Source organism: Triplophysa rosa, linkage group LG2 (genome assembly GCF_024868665.1).
Source record: "Triplophysa rosa linkage group LG2, Trosa_1v2, whole genome shotgun sequence".
Lineage (NCBI taxonomy): Eukaryota > Metazoa > Chordata > Actinopteri > Cypriniformes > Nemacheilidae > Triplophysa > Triplophysa rosa.
This window is the reverse complement of record NC_079891.1, coordinates 9,242,360-9,259,140: the sequence shown is the minus strand read 5'-3', so window position 1 is coordinate 9,259,140 and position 16,781 is coordinate 9,242,360. Positions and strand designations below refer to the sequence as shown.

The 16,781-nt window shown below is 36.7% G+C and overlaps 1 protein-coding gene across 1 annotated transcript in view; it reads right to left on the bottom strand.

Annotated features, from left to right (window-relative positions):
* ank1a (ankyrin 1, erythrocytic a) overlaps positions 1–16,781 on the bottom strand; it is a 371,228-nt gene that overhangs the window by 323,137 nt on the left and 31,310 nt on the right. Inside the window, exon 2 of the mRNA XM_057351699.1 lies at positions 15,202–15,294. Coding sequence (XP_057207682.1) covers positions 15,202–15,294 — 93 coding nt within the window. The remainder of the gene's footprint in view (positions 1–15,201; positions 15,295–16,781) is intronic.

The window sequence follows — 16,781 nt, the reverse complement described above, 5'->3', positions numbered from 1 at the left end:
GCTGGCGGGGAAAGAGTTAACATGCTCAAAAAGTCTTGAAAATTGGCACAAACATCAGCGACGTCGGCCATTAGGACCTGGCAAAGGCTGGGATACGGGCGTGGCAGGGGGGCTCTGTAGTGCCTAGAATGAAAATAAAATATTGGTGCATAGATCACACATACGTGTGTGCACACATACAAAACTTGGTACGTACATAGATCTCATTGACCCAAACAACTTTATTATGGACACCCATTAGCACCGCCCAACAGGAAGTCAGACAATTTGGATTTTGAAAAAAGTGCATGCGGTAAACTTTTAAATACTCCTCCTAGGCGATTTATACGATTGCCACCAAAAGAGATGCTAAATTGCGAACAGATGTTTGATATCTCGAATGGTGTTGCCACGGTGATGCAATACATTTATGGTGAAATCTGAGAAACAGTAATTACCTCATAGCTATTGCATACATTGAGTGATTGCGATCAAACTTCCGCAGTATGTTAACTCATTTGCTGCGTACCAATTCGCATACTATCCGTCCTAAATAGTATTCGAAAATATAATTAGTATGTCCCAAATCGTATTATTTTGAAAAGAGTATTCCAAAGATTCCTTGATGGTCTACTACTTCCGGTAGAAATTCTAAGTGCAGAATGATGTACACTAACGGCTAATATTACCCACAACTCACCGCGAGTAGGCTGAGTTAAGTGATGCTCCACTGCATTAATAAAATTAAATAAATGATGCGTCACTAAATTAATAAATATAAGCACAAAGTTTACATTACATATGAAACAATTCATGAATAAATACTTAAATGGAAAGAAGAGCTGTATTTTGATGTGTGTGACAGTTAATGGCCACAATGTTGTCTAGGCAACAACGGCCACTTCCGTTTCCTGTTAGTATGTCCCAGTGTGTGCATATTGTTTTGTTACACACTAAAATGTATATACTTTTCCATAATGAAAACAGTACATACTTTTAGTGCATGGTATAAGTAGGCGAATTGGGATGCAGCAATTATGTTTGATCACATTGATGTGGCTATGGTGCTTCCTGGTCATAGCGCCATCAATTGGCAACAGGAAGTGTGTCACTCACAAAACTTTTTTTTGACAATTGCATGTTATGAATTTTTAAATACTTCTCATAAGATTTATGTGATTGCCACCAAACTTGGTCAACATGATACCAAGACATTGAAGATGCTAAATTGTGAACGGATTTTTGTTATGTTGAATGGTGTTGCCGTGGTAATGAATCAAACTTTGATTCTGTATTTATAAACACTAGAATCAATGGGTACAACAAAAGAAGAATATCACTACAGAGACTAGACAAAAGACAGGGGAAAACAGGAGCAAATATACAGTTCTGATGATTATGGTGATGACTGGCAGATGAGGGTGATTACTGATAGAGACCTGTGTGGGAGTGTGGAGGATGATGGGAAGTAGAATCCTTGGATAAAACTCAGGAATAATGGACAGGGGAACAGACAGGACTCTGACAGTATTCCCACCTTCTGGAAGGCATGACCTTGTGCCTAAGATGTAACAACCAGGGAGGGAAGGTGGGCTGTCCTGGAGGACAAGGACAGGACGGAAAGCCTCCAGGACTTTGCTATCGGCACTGAGAGTCAGGGAGGCCATGGAGGTGACGGGAGCCAGGGGATATAGGCGGCCACCGTTGCCTTGACTTTGGAGATGGGAGCGATGGGAACAGACACGGCCACTGTGGCCATAACAGTGGAGACAGGAGTAGTGGAGATGGCGTGGCCGTTGGTCCCTGGGACAGAGGAGCTGGTCGTGGTGGCCGTAGTAGTACTGCACAACAACCCCCCTCCCCCCGCACAAAATTTACAAAATTTACTTGGGGAATTTGAACTGCCAATGTTCCCACGGCCACTGTGGCACAGTAGCACCCAGGGATTCCTAAGGTCCCAGGGCTGAGCTCCCCTTATACTCGGGGAGCTTGGGTTCCTAGTGGGGCTCAGGGCTAAATGCTGGGTTTTGTGCGGACTACTGGGAAGGCTCGAAGGGGTTCTCTGAAGGGTAACACTGGAGAGGGCTTGAAGGGGAACACTGGAGATGGCTCGGATTCTGTGGCTGGTTCATTGAGGCTGTAGATGGGTCATTGTTGCTGTAGATAGGTCAAACTCCATGAGAAGCTGGTCATAAAATGAGAGCTCTGAAGCAGAGTGGCCTGGGCGCTCTGGTGCGGAGTGGCTTGGTATGGAGGACTTGGGCAAATATATACAGTTGTGATGATTATGGTGATGGTAAGGGTGATTATTGATGAAAGACCGGAGAGGGTGCGTGGAGGATGATGGGAAGTGGAGTCCGTGGGGAAAACTCAGGAGAAACAGGCAGGGAAACAGACGGGACTGTGACACATATTCATACCATAATAAATATTATTACTAGATTGGTACAGTGGCAAATAAAATAAAATGCTGTAATATACTTAACGTTTTTGGTTAAATTACATTATTATGCCGAATTACAGTGAATGTGCATAATGATGGTGAAACTTCGTCATCTACTTCTCCCACACAGACACTGGAACCGATTATTTCTAGAGCACTGTTGATGAAGTCCACATGTGAGAATCTATCCGGCTCGGGGAGCATGAGGATAACCAGCAGATCATCATCCAGCCCATTCAGGAACATGTGGTTTAACAAGGAATCGCATCAACTCACCCGATCATATAACTCCACAAAATCCTCCACGTAACTCTCTGGAGGGTGGCCTTCTTGTATCAGGCGCATCAGGTGTGCCTCTGGAGAGTAGCTGTCGGCATCCATATTTTGGTCTAGTCTTCTGTAACGCGTATAGCCACAGACAGGGAGAAATCCAACACGAGTAATTTTAATATAAACACTAGAATCAGCGGGTACAACAAAAGAAAAGCGCATCACAACAGAGACTAGACAAAAGACAGGGGAAAACAGGAGCGAATATATACAGTTCTGATGATTATGGTGTTGACTGGCAGGTGAGGGTGATTACTGACGAAAGACCGGTGAGGGTGCGTGTAGGATGATGGGAAGTGGAGTCTGTGGGGAAAACTCAGGAGAAACAGGCAGGGGAACAGACGGGACTATGACACATATTCATACCATAATAAATAAATATTACTAGATTGGCATGGCGACATATACTATAAAATGCTGTAATATACTTACCGTTTTTTGGGCTATTTGACATTTTTATGCCGAATTACAGTGAATGTGCTAATGATTGCGGAGTTGGTATATATACAGAACGACCAGTAAATCTGCATAATTACTTTTCTCAAATAAAGCTAAACATATACGAAACATACACAACGAACAGAATAAAATTAGCTGGCACAGACCTAATAAATCTTAAATAACAAATTTGCTGATCAAATTACATGAAAACAAAGTACATCCTTCTGTCTTTTCATACAAAGTTTCTCAGCATTTCTTTTTTTCCCCACAGTGTTCCCCAAAGACTCGTGTGGCCCACAGATAGTGGAATTTGTCAGAAAGTTTGTGAAAAAAAGCCCATCCATTTAGAGGGACATTTTTTCTGTCAATCAAAATACATCTCTAAATAAATCTCTTGATTCACTATTGCTTGGTGTTTTGGTGATCTCCAAAGCATGCCAACCATTCGAAGACATAAAGGCACATAACATCCAGGGCCATGTGCAGGATTATAGAAATACAGAGGTCCAAAAACTGAGTTTGTCCCTAACACATTTTTTTTTACTTTTTTTATCTACATATTTGCATTTCAAGACGTTTGGAGTGCAAAATTAGATAACAACAGCTATAACCATGTCTGTGTTTTTATGTTTGTCCGTTGTCAGTGAAGAAAATAAAAACATGTTCAATTTATATTTTTATAAAATATTACCAGATTGGAATACAATCTATCTTTTATGAAAGACCATTTGGGTTTGGAATGACATAAGGGTAACAGAGTTATAACAGAATTTACATTTTTGAGTGAACTATTCCTTTAACCTTTTGAGTACAGACATATACACCATATTATACAAGCTGCAGACACTTGGGGTTATTTTAAATGGTAAAAAAATTAAAATATAGCTGCAAGCTGCAATTACAATGTCAAGCCCTACAAGGCACAAAAGGACATATACCGTATGTGGACATTTCTGACCAAATTTCTATGAGGAGGACAAGATGTGCCAATGATGATACGTACAAACTTTTGTGTCAATACACAACTTTGGTAGTATCAAATTTGAAGTCAATCGGAACCAATGCAACATTTTGATTAATTATAAGGCCAGCAAGTTGCGCAGCCCCACCAAATTATTGGTGTGTCCTCAGACCGCACCCATAAACCATAGTATTAAATATGGTGAAAATATCTTATTTCATTTAGAAGTTATAAGCATATATACTCACAAAAGCATAAACATTAAATGTCACCAAACCTTTTTTTTGGGGGCCATTTCCCATGGAAATTTTAACATGTGGCCTGAGATATATAATAAACCAGCTAAGGTTCCGTGTTTTCTACGGTGGTTTTGTCTCGATCGGAGAAATGGTTGCAAAGATATTCATGATTGTATTTTAAGTGCTAACACGCGATACTGGGTCAATCATGATGCGATACCTGGCATGTTTGGTATCATAGGACAATTCAGGAATGTAAGGAATTGATTCCCCTGAAAATCCGTCAACCGCAGGCGAAGTTATAGGTCTGAAAACATATTTTTTCACCACTAGGTGGTGCTGTCCTGAAACTTTATAGGCTCTGTCAGGGCACTGTCCTAATGACCCATAGCAAGTTTTGTAAAGACACGCTAATGCATTTATAAAATACAGCATTTTACTACATTATTCAATATCATATACATTATTATTCAACATTATTCAAAATGGCTGACATGGGATACTGGATATCGTTTGACTCAGCATGCCACCCCGAATCTAATGAGACCAACTTTATGATTTTTGGCCAAACTGTTATGAGCAAAAATAGCCATTTTCATAACTCCCCTGAAAGGTAGGTGGTGCTAGGCCGAAACACAGCATGTTACCGCAAGTCGGGCTTTTGATGAAACATAAGTTTTCTGTTGATACATTAAATATTGTTTGAAGATACAGCCTCAAATCCGTTTTGGTGAGCTCTCGGTCAAATGCGTTGATGCACTGTACGAGAACGGATTGGCCAATTGAAAATCTTTGAATAACTTTTTTTTATCAGCACTGTCTCTAGATGCTACATACCAAATTTAGTGCAAATTGGCCAAACACCCCAGGATGAGTTATAAAAAGTAATTTTTTCAAAAAATTCAAAATGGTGGTAAAATTTGAATGCATGGAAAATGAAATCATATGGTACAATCGAAACGTCATGAGCCAAGGATTCAGAGGAAACATAATTTTGTTTCTAGCACTTCCGAAGTTATAATCAAAAATGTATGTGACACTTTGGACTGTTGGTGGCGCTAGAGAGATTGAATTAAAGACTAAAGAATAAGAAAATGGATTCAATATGGGTCTCTGCCTCTTCGGGGCTTCTATTTCTATAATATAGAAACGGAATTAAAGTACGAGAATTAATTCAAATTTTAAAAGTCATGCAATTGAAATATTTGCTAATAATATTGTTGTTTTAAAAGGCAAACCTCAACCTCTAACGCACCCGAGTCAAAGCCATGCGGTTTAGCTTGTACTAGTGAAGGTCTGGTAATGTGTTTGTCTTATACGGATATTTCCGAATTACATTACATAAACGTAAATTATATGTTTTCACCATTTTGTAGTTTGCATTACTGGATATTACAATTGATCGTTTACTCAGGTTTGTTAATTAATGTTGACGTGCATCAAGTACGTTCAAATAGTAATGGCAGACACATCGGGACCACAAACTCCCAAGAGTTCTGGAAGAGGGAAAAAGTGATGCAGCCAAACAAACAATTGAGCATTTCTTTTGAGAAAAAGCTGATTATTTCCTTACAAGAAACATTAGAATTTAATACTCGCCCCATTTGAACCACGTTTTTTTTTTGGTAATTCATAAATTTTAGGTGTACAGTATAAGGCCTTTTGTTTTTGGCACTGTAATAAACCATTCTTAAGACACCTTTAGTTGAAGCAATGGCTTCCTCTTGTGGAAGGATGCATCCAATACTTTTTCTGACCTCTTTTGTAGAATTTCGACTACCACTTTTTGACTTGAAAGGTGAAAGGTTGTGAAGTATAATTAAAGATATAAGTTGTTTCCATATGGACAAACCCTGCAGTTTTGCCATTCACTTGAGAAAGAGTAGTGATCCGGTTCTATTAGCACCGAGACAAGATGCCTCTTTGCAAACAGAGCCCCCCCAGCTTTTGGTTTGCTGCATACATACATGGATAGGTTTTCTTAAAATAATCATATTAAGAAATGCTCTAATAACTGGGCAAAATCATCTTTCTGTGGCCTTGGAGCCTTGGCTGCTGTCCTTGACTGTGGCACTGCCCTGACACTTCCTTATCTTTGATTTTGAGCATCTGTGCATTCTAAAAGCAAATGTAGTTTATATTAGACGTTAAACAGGACTACATCTTAAAAAATCCAGTACAGGTTTATATTGTTAAATCTCTTGAACATATTTTTACATTCTTGGCTTTTAGTATATTAATGTTTTTTTTGTTTTTTGCTTTTATGCTTTTTGTTGTCCTTATGTTGTTCCAATTGCTTCCATTGTTTCCCTCATCTGTAAGTCGCTTTGGATAAAAGCGTCTGTTAAATGACTAAATGTAATGCAATTGGTTATATAGCAAAATAGATTGGTAATTGGTAATATAGGAAAATTTGTGATGAAATACCCCAGAAAATAATTAGTCAGCAGCACATTTCGCTTGGCTTCACATTTTGTCTATCTCTGTAAGATACATTGATTTGTGACTGAATTTGTGTGTTAATAGAACGGTACAGTGAAGAGAGGATTACCATCTTTATTAATAAAATTCACTAGTTTACGTAGGCTACAGTTTAATCGCACACAGGGCCTCATGAAATCCATTTCATTATTTCTCAAATGTGTATTTCCTTTTTAGTGTGTTTGACAGTCACTTTTCTCAAATGAGTGAAATACTTGTGATGTAAACTCTCAGGGCAACTTTGGAGATGTAGCTCATGAATGTGTTCGTGTCCCCGTATAGTGAGACGTACGCAGGTGCTGTAAACTCCACGAGCATTATGCGTGCAGTACCCAAAACCGCAGTCACTCAGAGACACTGTAAACCCGGACAAGTTGAGTGTACTTAAACATTTTGAGGAAACCGATTACCTTAAAAAAGTTAAGAAATGTGTATTTGATATTTGAGTAAAGGGAACATAAAATGTTCAGCTCATCCAACATATAAAAGGGCATTGCACTAAATTCTAAGTAGACTGAACTTAAAATAATTAGTAACATCAACTGCTCTGTCAAACTGTGAAATCGTCACTGTCGGGCGGAATCCTCGTATCTCCAAAACCATTATTTTTCAGGAAGTTAAAAAAACTGCATATTTTTTGAGTTATTAAACATTGTATCATTAAAGTTGGTATTATACCTTATATTGCTATCATATACTGTTGTGTACCAACATTAACACAACATTTCCCCAAAACCCTGTTTAATCAGAGATTTATGACTTGGGAGCAGGGAGATACGAGAATAAACTGTCATTGATAAGAATGGTACGGACACAGACGTCGCTGCTGCCAGCAGTGTTCATCAAAGTCTGCGGTCTCGTTGAGCCTTTTGAAACATGGTTCTGTACATCTTCCTAAACTCTATTTTAAACGTTAGAGCTATGAGTGATGCAATACCAAACTAAAACGTTAAACAGGCTGTCTAATATAGGCGGAAATTAATCTGCACGCAAATAAAGTCGGCGGTCGCGTTGAGCCTCTTGACAAGAGAAAAGGCTTCAATCGTTAACCAAAGCTAACGACTGTGGTTACATACATCTTCCTAAACTCTATTTTAAAGGTTTAAGAACTATAAGTGATGTAATACAAAAAACGATGAGCTGACTATAGGCTGTCTAATAGGCGGAAATTAGCCGAATCTGCTCGCAAACTTACCTTCGTGGCTCATGGGCTTCCTTCTGCACCGAAGCATTACAGCTATCGATTTTTAACAAAACAGACCTACTCAAATGTATCTAACCTAACTATTTTCACTCGTTATCTTATAAAAAACTTTCAATCAGGAGACGTAATGCCGAGAAGCTCCCGCAGAGTGAAGAAGAGGTGGAGTTACGAGACTTCTCAGACAGTTGAAGTGTCCAATGGAGTTAAGAGTTTTGCTCTCAAGCTATTTTCAACACTTTAGATTGGTTAATAATTTGTAAAAATAACAGACCCACATGGGGACTGACCAATAGCATCGATTTGTGAAAAAATATGAAATTGACCAAATTTGGACATAGGAGGTTTCCGCCCGACAGCGACGAAATGTAATAAATTGACTTTACTTTAAAAAAAAATGAGGAAACCGATTATATCAATATTTTTGAGTAAATAGTGTTTAATTTTAGATTTGTAGAACTGAATAATAATTGTTGTCTGAACTTACTGATCAAGTATAATTAAGTTCTGCTGACTCAAAATCATTACTTAAGTTAACTTATTATAATAGTGTTCACTTTACTAAAAAAATATTAGGAAGTGATTAAACTACCATTATGTTGATCAGTGTTTGCTTTAGTCGGGCTCTTGGCTTCTGATAAGTTAATTTCTCTGTCAGTGCTTGTATTTGTTTCAGAAATAACACTTGCGCATTGATTAAAAAGCAATCTTTAAAAAGGTCAAGTTGGAGTAGATTTCATAATAGGTGTCAAGTTTCAATAAAGTAAAGAAGCTGTTTTAAATAATAATGAGTTTCAGCCTATTCTTACTGATTAAAATGTTTCAATTCTTAAATGCACAAGGATCGTGTCAAAATAAAGAATGATTTACTGACTCACTTAGACAACACTCATCATACAAACCTCAACAATTGTGACAATCATCAAACAAATTCAGATAAACAGATCAACCGCAATCCATGCTGGGAATCATGAATGAGTTTTGTACTTTGATGTTACCCAGCATGCACTGCACCATGAAGCTTTCTTTTGTTGATTGTCACCATTGTTGAGTTTCAAACACTGATTATTCATGTCTAATTGATTTAATACTTAAAAAAATTTGTTTTGCATATTTTGTTTGTCTCTGAGGATAGGACAGTCATAACACTAATCTGTAATATCAAAGCACTTTACAAAGTAATAACACAACACACTCTTTATCAGCGATTCATAATGATTAAATCATCAATTAAAAACAGCTACCAGATCTCTTTGCTTTTTACTCAAACAAACAGGTTTTAACACACGGTTTCAATTGTTAAAGAGAACCTAAGCAAATATCTGAATAGTAAAATGATTTTGAAGTTTCAAGAGCCCAACTAAAGCAAACAATAATCACCATTATGGTAGTCTGGTTAAAGCCACAATATGGAAGAATTTTGTTATGACATATCCAAAAATCACTTGCACAGTGTGATATATTTCATGCAGTTGTGTACTTACATTATCCCAAATGTTCCCAAGAATGTGCAAATCCAGAGACATTCCTATTTAAAATAATGGCCCGTCCCTTGTCTCCCTTGTATTTGTCGCATATCAGTGACTTAATATCCGGTGCTCCGCACTACCCTCAGTTTCTGGTTGCAGAAACTACGGCAACACGCAAATGCGGAAGTGGTTATACAGCATCTGCGACGCAGTATCTGTTGTTCTGTTATTATGGATCACGATTACTCTTTGGCGAGTAAAGGAAACCCCAAAAGGTGTAAATGTAGGCCAAATGAGGCAAGCAGGCTTATGGACAAACAAAGAAATAAAACAAGGATTAATATCGGCGTGGCGTTTTCTAAATGGAGAGAGCTTCGCGACCAACTTGGACTTGGACAGAGACTCCGCTCTCGCATGTGTTTTAATAGACAGGTAAGCACATTTTTTTTATTGTACACAAAATACTCATTCACAGATTATTTGAATAGTTATGAATGCAGTTACCCTATGAAATACGGTATATGTCGCACAAACATATGTAGCCAATAACGTTACTTGTAAATGCTGTGGGTTCGTTCAAATTTATTTTTTAAACGACGACTGTATGATTGTTTTAAACAGGTAAAACTGTGTAACATTACGCAACCAAATCAATGGACGAAGTCCAATATCAGTCGCGGGCTAACGTAGCATTACATTCCACGTTTCTTGCAAGCTAATTCATTACGATGATATAAAATAAAATTAATTCATTACCTCGTCCATGAACATGATGGGCGATCTCCATACGCCTCTGGATGGTGAAAACGACATGTCCCATGATTCCACTCTCCTCCATAGCGTCATATAGCTTCGCCTTTTGTTGTTGTTTCGAAAGTGCGTCATCTAGCGGTCCAAATATCCCATATTGTGGCTTTACATTTTAACCTTTTTTAAAAATGTATTCAATTGTTGCTTGCTATCTGGGACCCTTTAAATTTTTATGTTAACAGAACTGTTTCAGTTTTGAGTACAGTTAACTCCTTTTTAATGAGTAGACTGTACTATTCGGGAATACATTTACATTTATCTATTTGGTGGACGCTTTTATCCAAAGCGACTTACATTGCATTGTACTAAACATTTGTTTCTAACTACTGTATGTACAATTCCTTGGGATCAAACCCATGACCTTGGTGTTGCTAGTGCCATGCTCTAACCACTGAGCCACAGGATTAGCTATTATTATTAAATACAGTACTCACAACAAGCTATATTTAAACCACGTGAATATTTTTTCCTTATTTATAGCACAATTTAAAGCTGTTTAGCACTACTTTCTAAATCAGAAATTCAAAATTTACCAGATTCTATGCCATTCCAAATTATACAGCAAATTCAGTTTGCCTGAATTCTGTGATTTCCAAGCTTTCCGCATCATGGCCCTAATAATGTTCAACACAGTCTGAAATTGTCACGAACTGCAATCTATTAATTTGTGTTCATCAACACGAATTTCCACTTTTTTCGTGTCAGTCAGCACGCAAAAGTACTTTAATACACGATATCTTTCATATGTATAAATATATATCAATGCTGATGGGAATTCATATCTATTTTACAAGATGGCTCATTCGTGTGAATTCCTATTTCCTACGATCTTTTTCGTATGTTTTGTTATGATATGACTTTTCCCCTGTGACGTTAGGTTTAGGGGCAGGGTTAGGGGAGCCATTTATCATTGCTCTACCACCTTGTGAAACTAGCATTTTCAGCTAAATTTGCCTTTGCGGCTATGATTTTAGGGTTTGAGTTGAGGTAAGGTATTGGTTAGCCAACTCCTAAAGTATTTGTGACTTCTTTTGATATCAGGTTAGAAATATATAAATGTACATACACACGCAGTCTGTGTATTGAAAAATTGTTGTGCTGGTGACACGAAAAAAGGTTGTACTGAGTGACACGAAAAAAAAGAGGAAATTCGTGTTGATGAACACGAATTAATAAATTTACATTTCGTGACAATTTCACGAATTCCCTTGAGACTGATCAACCAGCTATCTATAATTAGCATAATTTGAACATTATAAGAGTGAAGGGTCTGATGTCACCACACTGTACACATACATACGATTTTTGTATTTATTTGTATTATAAAAAGATTGGTTTGGTGGACAAAGTAAATTTACCTTACTACATTTGTGCATTTCTAGCCTCTCGAGTCATGCATTAATTGGCTCTTGAGTTGACAGTGACAGCAAATACGGTTAGGACTACAAGGAAAACAAAAAAGATGGGGGTCAAATGTGAAACCAGTCTTATGGGTCAATTTTTCAAAATTGAGATTTTTACATAATCTGAAAGATGAATAAATAAGCTTTCTATTGATGTATGAGTTGTTAAAATAGGACAATATCTGGCTGAGATACAACTGTTTAAAACTCTGGAATCTGAGAGCGCAAAAAAATCAAAATATTGAGAAAATTGCCTTTGAAGTTGTTAATCAGGGGCACTGTGGCAGACCATCCACTCACTAAAATAAAGTTTTTATATATTTAAGGTAGGAAATTTACAAATTATCTTCATGGAACATGATCTTTACTTAATATCCTAATGATTTTTGGCATAAAAGAAAAATCGATAATTTTGACCCACACAATGTATTTTTGTCTTTTACTAAAAATGTTCCCGTGCTACTTAAGACTGGTTTTGTGATCCAGGGTCACAAATGACGTTTCATTTTTATATATGGGTTGTCTTTCCCCTCCTCTAACTTTTAGAAAGTGCCGGAAAGCTGTTTAGGTCAGTTTTGCTGCAATTTAACCCCTGGTAATATTACAGTATTTTTATGGTTTAATTTATTATTGTATATCAGAAAACAGAAAATTCAGAAAAATTAAAACAGTCATAGCACTTTCTTTGCAACTCTATTTTCAAATGCTATAGTGATCACTGGTGTACAGCTTACAACCTTTAATTAAAAGAAATCTGGGGTAGACTAACATCAACTTTGTAACACTGTAAACACTCCACTTTACTAACAAAAGCCTTTATGAATATTTGACCTTTATGAATATTTTATGAATATGCTAAACAGGACATCTCCCAATTTACAAGAAATTTGAAAATTGAAACCTGACTTAAAAATATCAAACACAAACTCAAAGCAACACTTGTGTGACCATTTGGAAATGCGAATTTAGCCCAGAAATACACTTAACAATATTCACTAATGTTCTAGTTTAATTAATTAAATAACTAAAAACATATAAAACATATCAAAACATATAGTGAAATCATTTTGAATTTATTTAGATAAGACGTATTTGAGAATTTGGGAAAATATTTTTACTTTCACCTGTGTATTTATGAATTGTAGTTTGAATTTACAAATCTGGTTTTGCAAATGTGAGTTGTGCTGTTTGTTAAATCTTTTTTGGCTTTATACTTAAGTTGAATGCTTTGCAATTAAAATAATAAATAAAATATATGGTTTATTTGAGCCTTTATGCAAAAATGTACGTAGCTGTTTTTGCCCTTCAGAGCATGGAAGCACATTTGATAGCACAAATCCAGAACCTTTTCCTCTCTGGTTTCATTTTCTCAGACTGGATTCTGTAGAAGCACTCCAGCTTATCAACTTGCCAGACATTGTGGCTATAAAGGACAGCAGTGGGTGTGTATTTGTGTTTCTGGATAGGATAATGGCATTTAAAACAGCTTAGAATAGTGTTTTTTTACAAAAAGTGAAAATGAGAATATATAATATATTTTTATATATTTTAACTTGGATGATAAAACATTTCTAACTTCATAGGCTAACATTCAGAAACATAATATAAAGATCTGAAAATGTATGTCAAAACTTTAATTGTCTTATGTACGTATATAGTGTTTGGGCTATATATTTATTATTGGGCTTGTGGCCTTAAGTTAAGTATTTCATCAACTATTCCCAACTAATTAATATCATGTTGAAAAATTCGAAAAAAATACAGAAAAACAGCAACTTACCTGAATCACTGCTCGTTAAAACATTATTTATATAGAAACACTAACATTACACCAAACATCCCATCCACAACACATGTATGCTATGAAATGTGAACATATTAATAGATACAACACCAACACAGATATGAAACAACATATTTGACCTAACTCACCATTTAGATTCAGCTCTGACTGCACTACACGGAAAGATGTGGATGCTTTTCAGACATCAATGCACATCAGTGCATGCATTGGTGTCTAAACACAAATGCAGTCATATGATACATTTGTAACACATTAAAACAATGTATTTTTTAATTGTTATAACTATACCCACTGGTAAAATGTGTTCATTTGCCTGTTATATTAGCATTACTATTGTGATATCGCTTTTGTCCATGGTTGTGTTGCATGAGTAGATTTATAAACACAGGAAAGGAATCCACATCACAAAAATGGAAATAAAATTCTAACAGCAACCAAACAATCTCACAAAACGACCAAGTGGGACTGACAGAATAACCCAAATAAATATGTAATATGGGGTTGGACAAAATGTTGTAAACACCAAGAAAATAGAAGCTTTAATGCATGTTCTACCAGGAAGACTTTATGCTATGTCTTTCATCACAAACATAGCCAGTCATACTCGACACGATAAGACCTAAATTGACATATTTTTGCATTTGCAGATACTGATGTCCCTGTCCACACATCTATTGGATAGGCTCCGCCCCTGCCTCTATCCTTGGTAAGAGCAGCAAGAATCTGCTTCCCTCTGAATTCTAACTATGGACTGGACCTATACCAAAAACTTGATATTCATAAAATGTGTAATCATAAAAACTATTAACTATCTACTGGCCATCTTGCCATTCCACTTGTGAAATAAATATTATTTAATTATTTACCTGCCTTACCTGCCCCCACCCCCGAGTCTTTCCAGTAGAAATAGAGGGTATGCATTGACGTCACTTTCCCATGTGTGACTCGCTTGACTTTCGTGTGCGGTGACGTCACATGGATACCCTCTATAAGGGACAACTATTTATTAATAGGTACTGGACCACCCCTGGCCTTACTGCTCCAGACCTTATTGCAGTAGATTCATACAAATTCTAAATAGGCTCAAGTACAATGTTGTATGATGTCTATCTAGTTGCTTCAAAGTGGTTGTATTTAGGAACCTCATAATTGGTGACCTCCATTCAACCAATTTCTTGTTCTAACCACTGCTAAACTTGTTCTTACACGACTTGTTTAAGAAATTGTTTTGGCATGTAGCCTGGACAATATAAAAAAACAAAAATAACCACAATATTTTTAGCCTACACAAATAATATTAACCCCTATAACAATAAACATTTATATTATTTTGTCCAACGCCCATATAGATAAAAATCAAAACACTTGTCCAGCCTTGACCACAACCACAACTACCAGTACTAAAGAAGCAAGCCAAACACCAAACAGTTATAAAAAAAACTAAAATGAAACTTAAACTTTGAATAACTAAATGGTATAAGTATATGGTGAAACACAAATGCACAATAAAAAGTGCAGATGAAATTAGAACCACACCAACAACTATGTCAAGCATGTCTAGTGACAGACTGTGTCCATATACAATAGGTATATGAATGTAAATTATGAGAAAAATTCAGAGATATATTGCAGATATTTACTGTTTCATCATAGTGCCACACTCCCTGGCCATCCAGCAGCTCAGAGCTCACACTATTTTCCTGATCGATTAGCCAGCGATGAACGACGTGGGCCTAAAAAGACACACGACATAAACATAAGAGGCCGTTAAATCTTCACACCTTAGAGATAAAAATATATAGAAGAGAAGGAAAAAAGAGAAAAGGGACAGAGACAGAGAGAAAGAGAGAGAGAGAAGAAAAGAGACACCCCATTTATTTTTTAACACTTTCACTCCTAAACGAGTCACATCATAGAAAAAGTAAAATGAGAGAATGTAAACGAACATGGAAAAAAGAAAATAGAAAGGCACAAACGAACCCAAGGGTAGATTGAGTTTCATAGTAGTTATCTTATATTTAAGTTGAACACAAGTAAATATAAACAAATGGCATAATTATTTACAGTAGGAGTACATAATTAAAATAGCAGAGCTCTGATAATTTGGTCTTAGTTGCATGAGGACCATGATTGAGAACCGCTGATCTAGATCACAGGTGGTCTAGGTCAACTAAATTCCTGGAGGGCCAGTGTCCAGCAGAGTTTAGCTCCAACCCCACCTGCTTGGAAGTTTCTAGTAATCCTGAAGATCTTGATTAGCTGAATCAGAGGGCTGTTCCATAGACAGAGTGAGCCAAAGAAGAGTAGTATACTAAATTAATTTGTTCTAGTAAAGGGAATACAAGAACCCTTTTTCTGTCGTGAATAAAATCATAAAGCCAGACTCATTCCCTTCTCATATGTACACACCTGATCTCTGTGAAGCTTTTATGTTGTTTTTAATACGAAAGTTGGAAATATTCATCAGCAAATCCCAGTGTTAAATAAAAGTTGCTGTTTTTCCAGTATAGCTGTTTGTAAACAACATCTGATTTCTACTCTTTCTACTTTTACACTTCCAAACATGGAGGAAGTAGTTTGTTTTATTCAAAAATCTAACGCCACTACCTGTCACTTGGATCCTATTACAACATGTTTGGTAACACCTGCCTATCTTCTCTTTCTTATTTAATCACGGATATCATACAGTCTTCACTAACTTCTGGTATAGTTCCGTCCTCACTCAAAACTGCTGTAATCACTCCTATACTTAAGAAACCGGGGGCTGATCCAAGTAATTTTGACAATTTTCGTCCCATTTCAAATTTACTGTTTATTTCTAAAGTACTGGAGAGGGTCGTTGCAGCTCAGGTGCAGAATCACCTTTCTGACAATAGTTTATACGAACAATTTCAGTCTGGGTTTCGTCCACACCACAGTGTCGAGTCTGCTTTAGTCAAAATTTCGAATGGCTTACTGTTAGCCGCTGACTCATGATTTCTATCCATACTTGTTTTGCTTGATCTGAGTGCAGCATTTGATACAATCTCACATAGTATACTGTTAAGCAGGCTGGAGTCAATTGGAATCACTGGAACCGCTCTTACATGGTTCAGGTCTTATTTAACTGGTCGTATTCAATTTGTACAGCTGAAACACTTTACATGTAAGCCGTCTAAGGTTGCTACTGGTGTTTCGCAGGGCTCAGTTTGGGTCCTCTTTTATTTATCATTTATCTTCT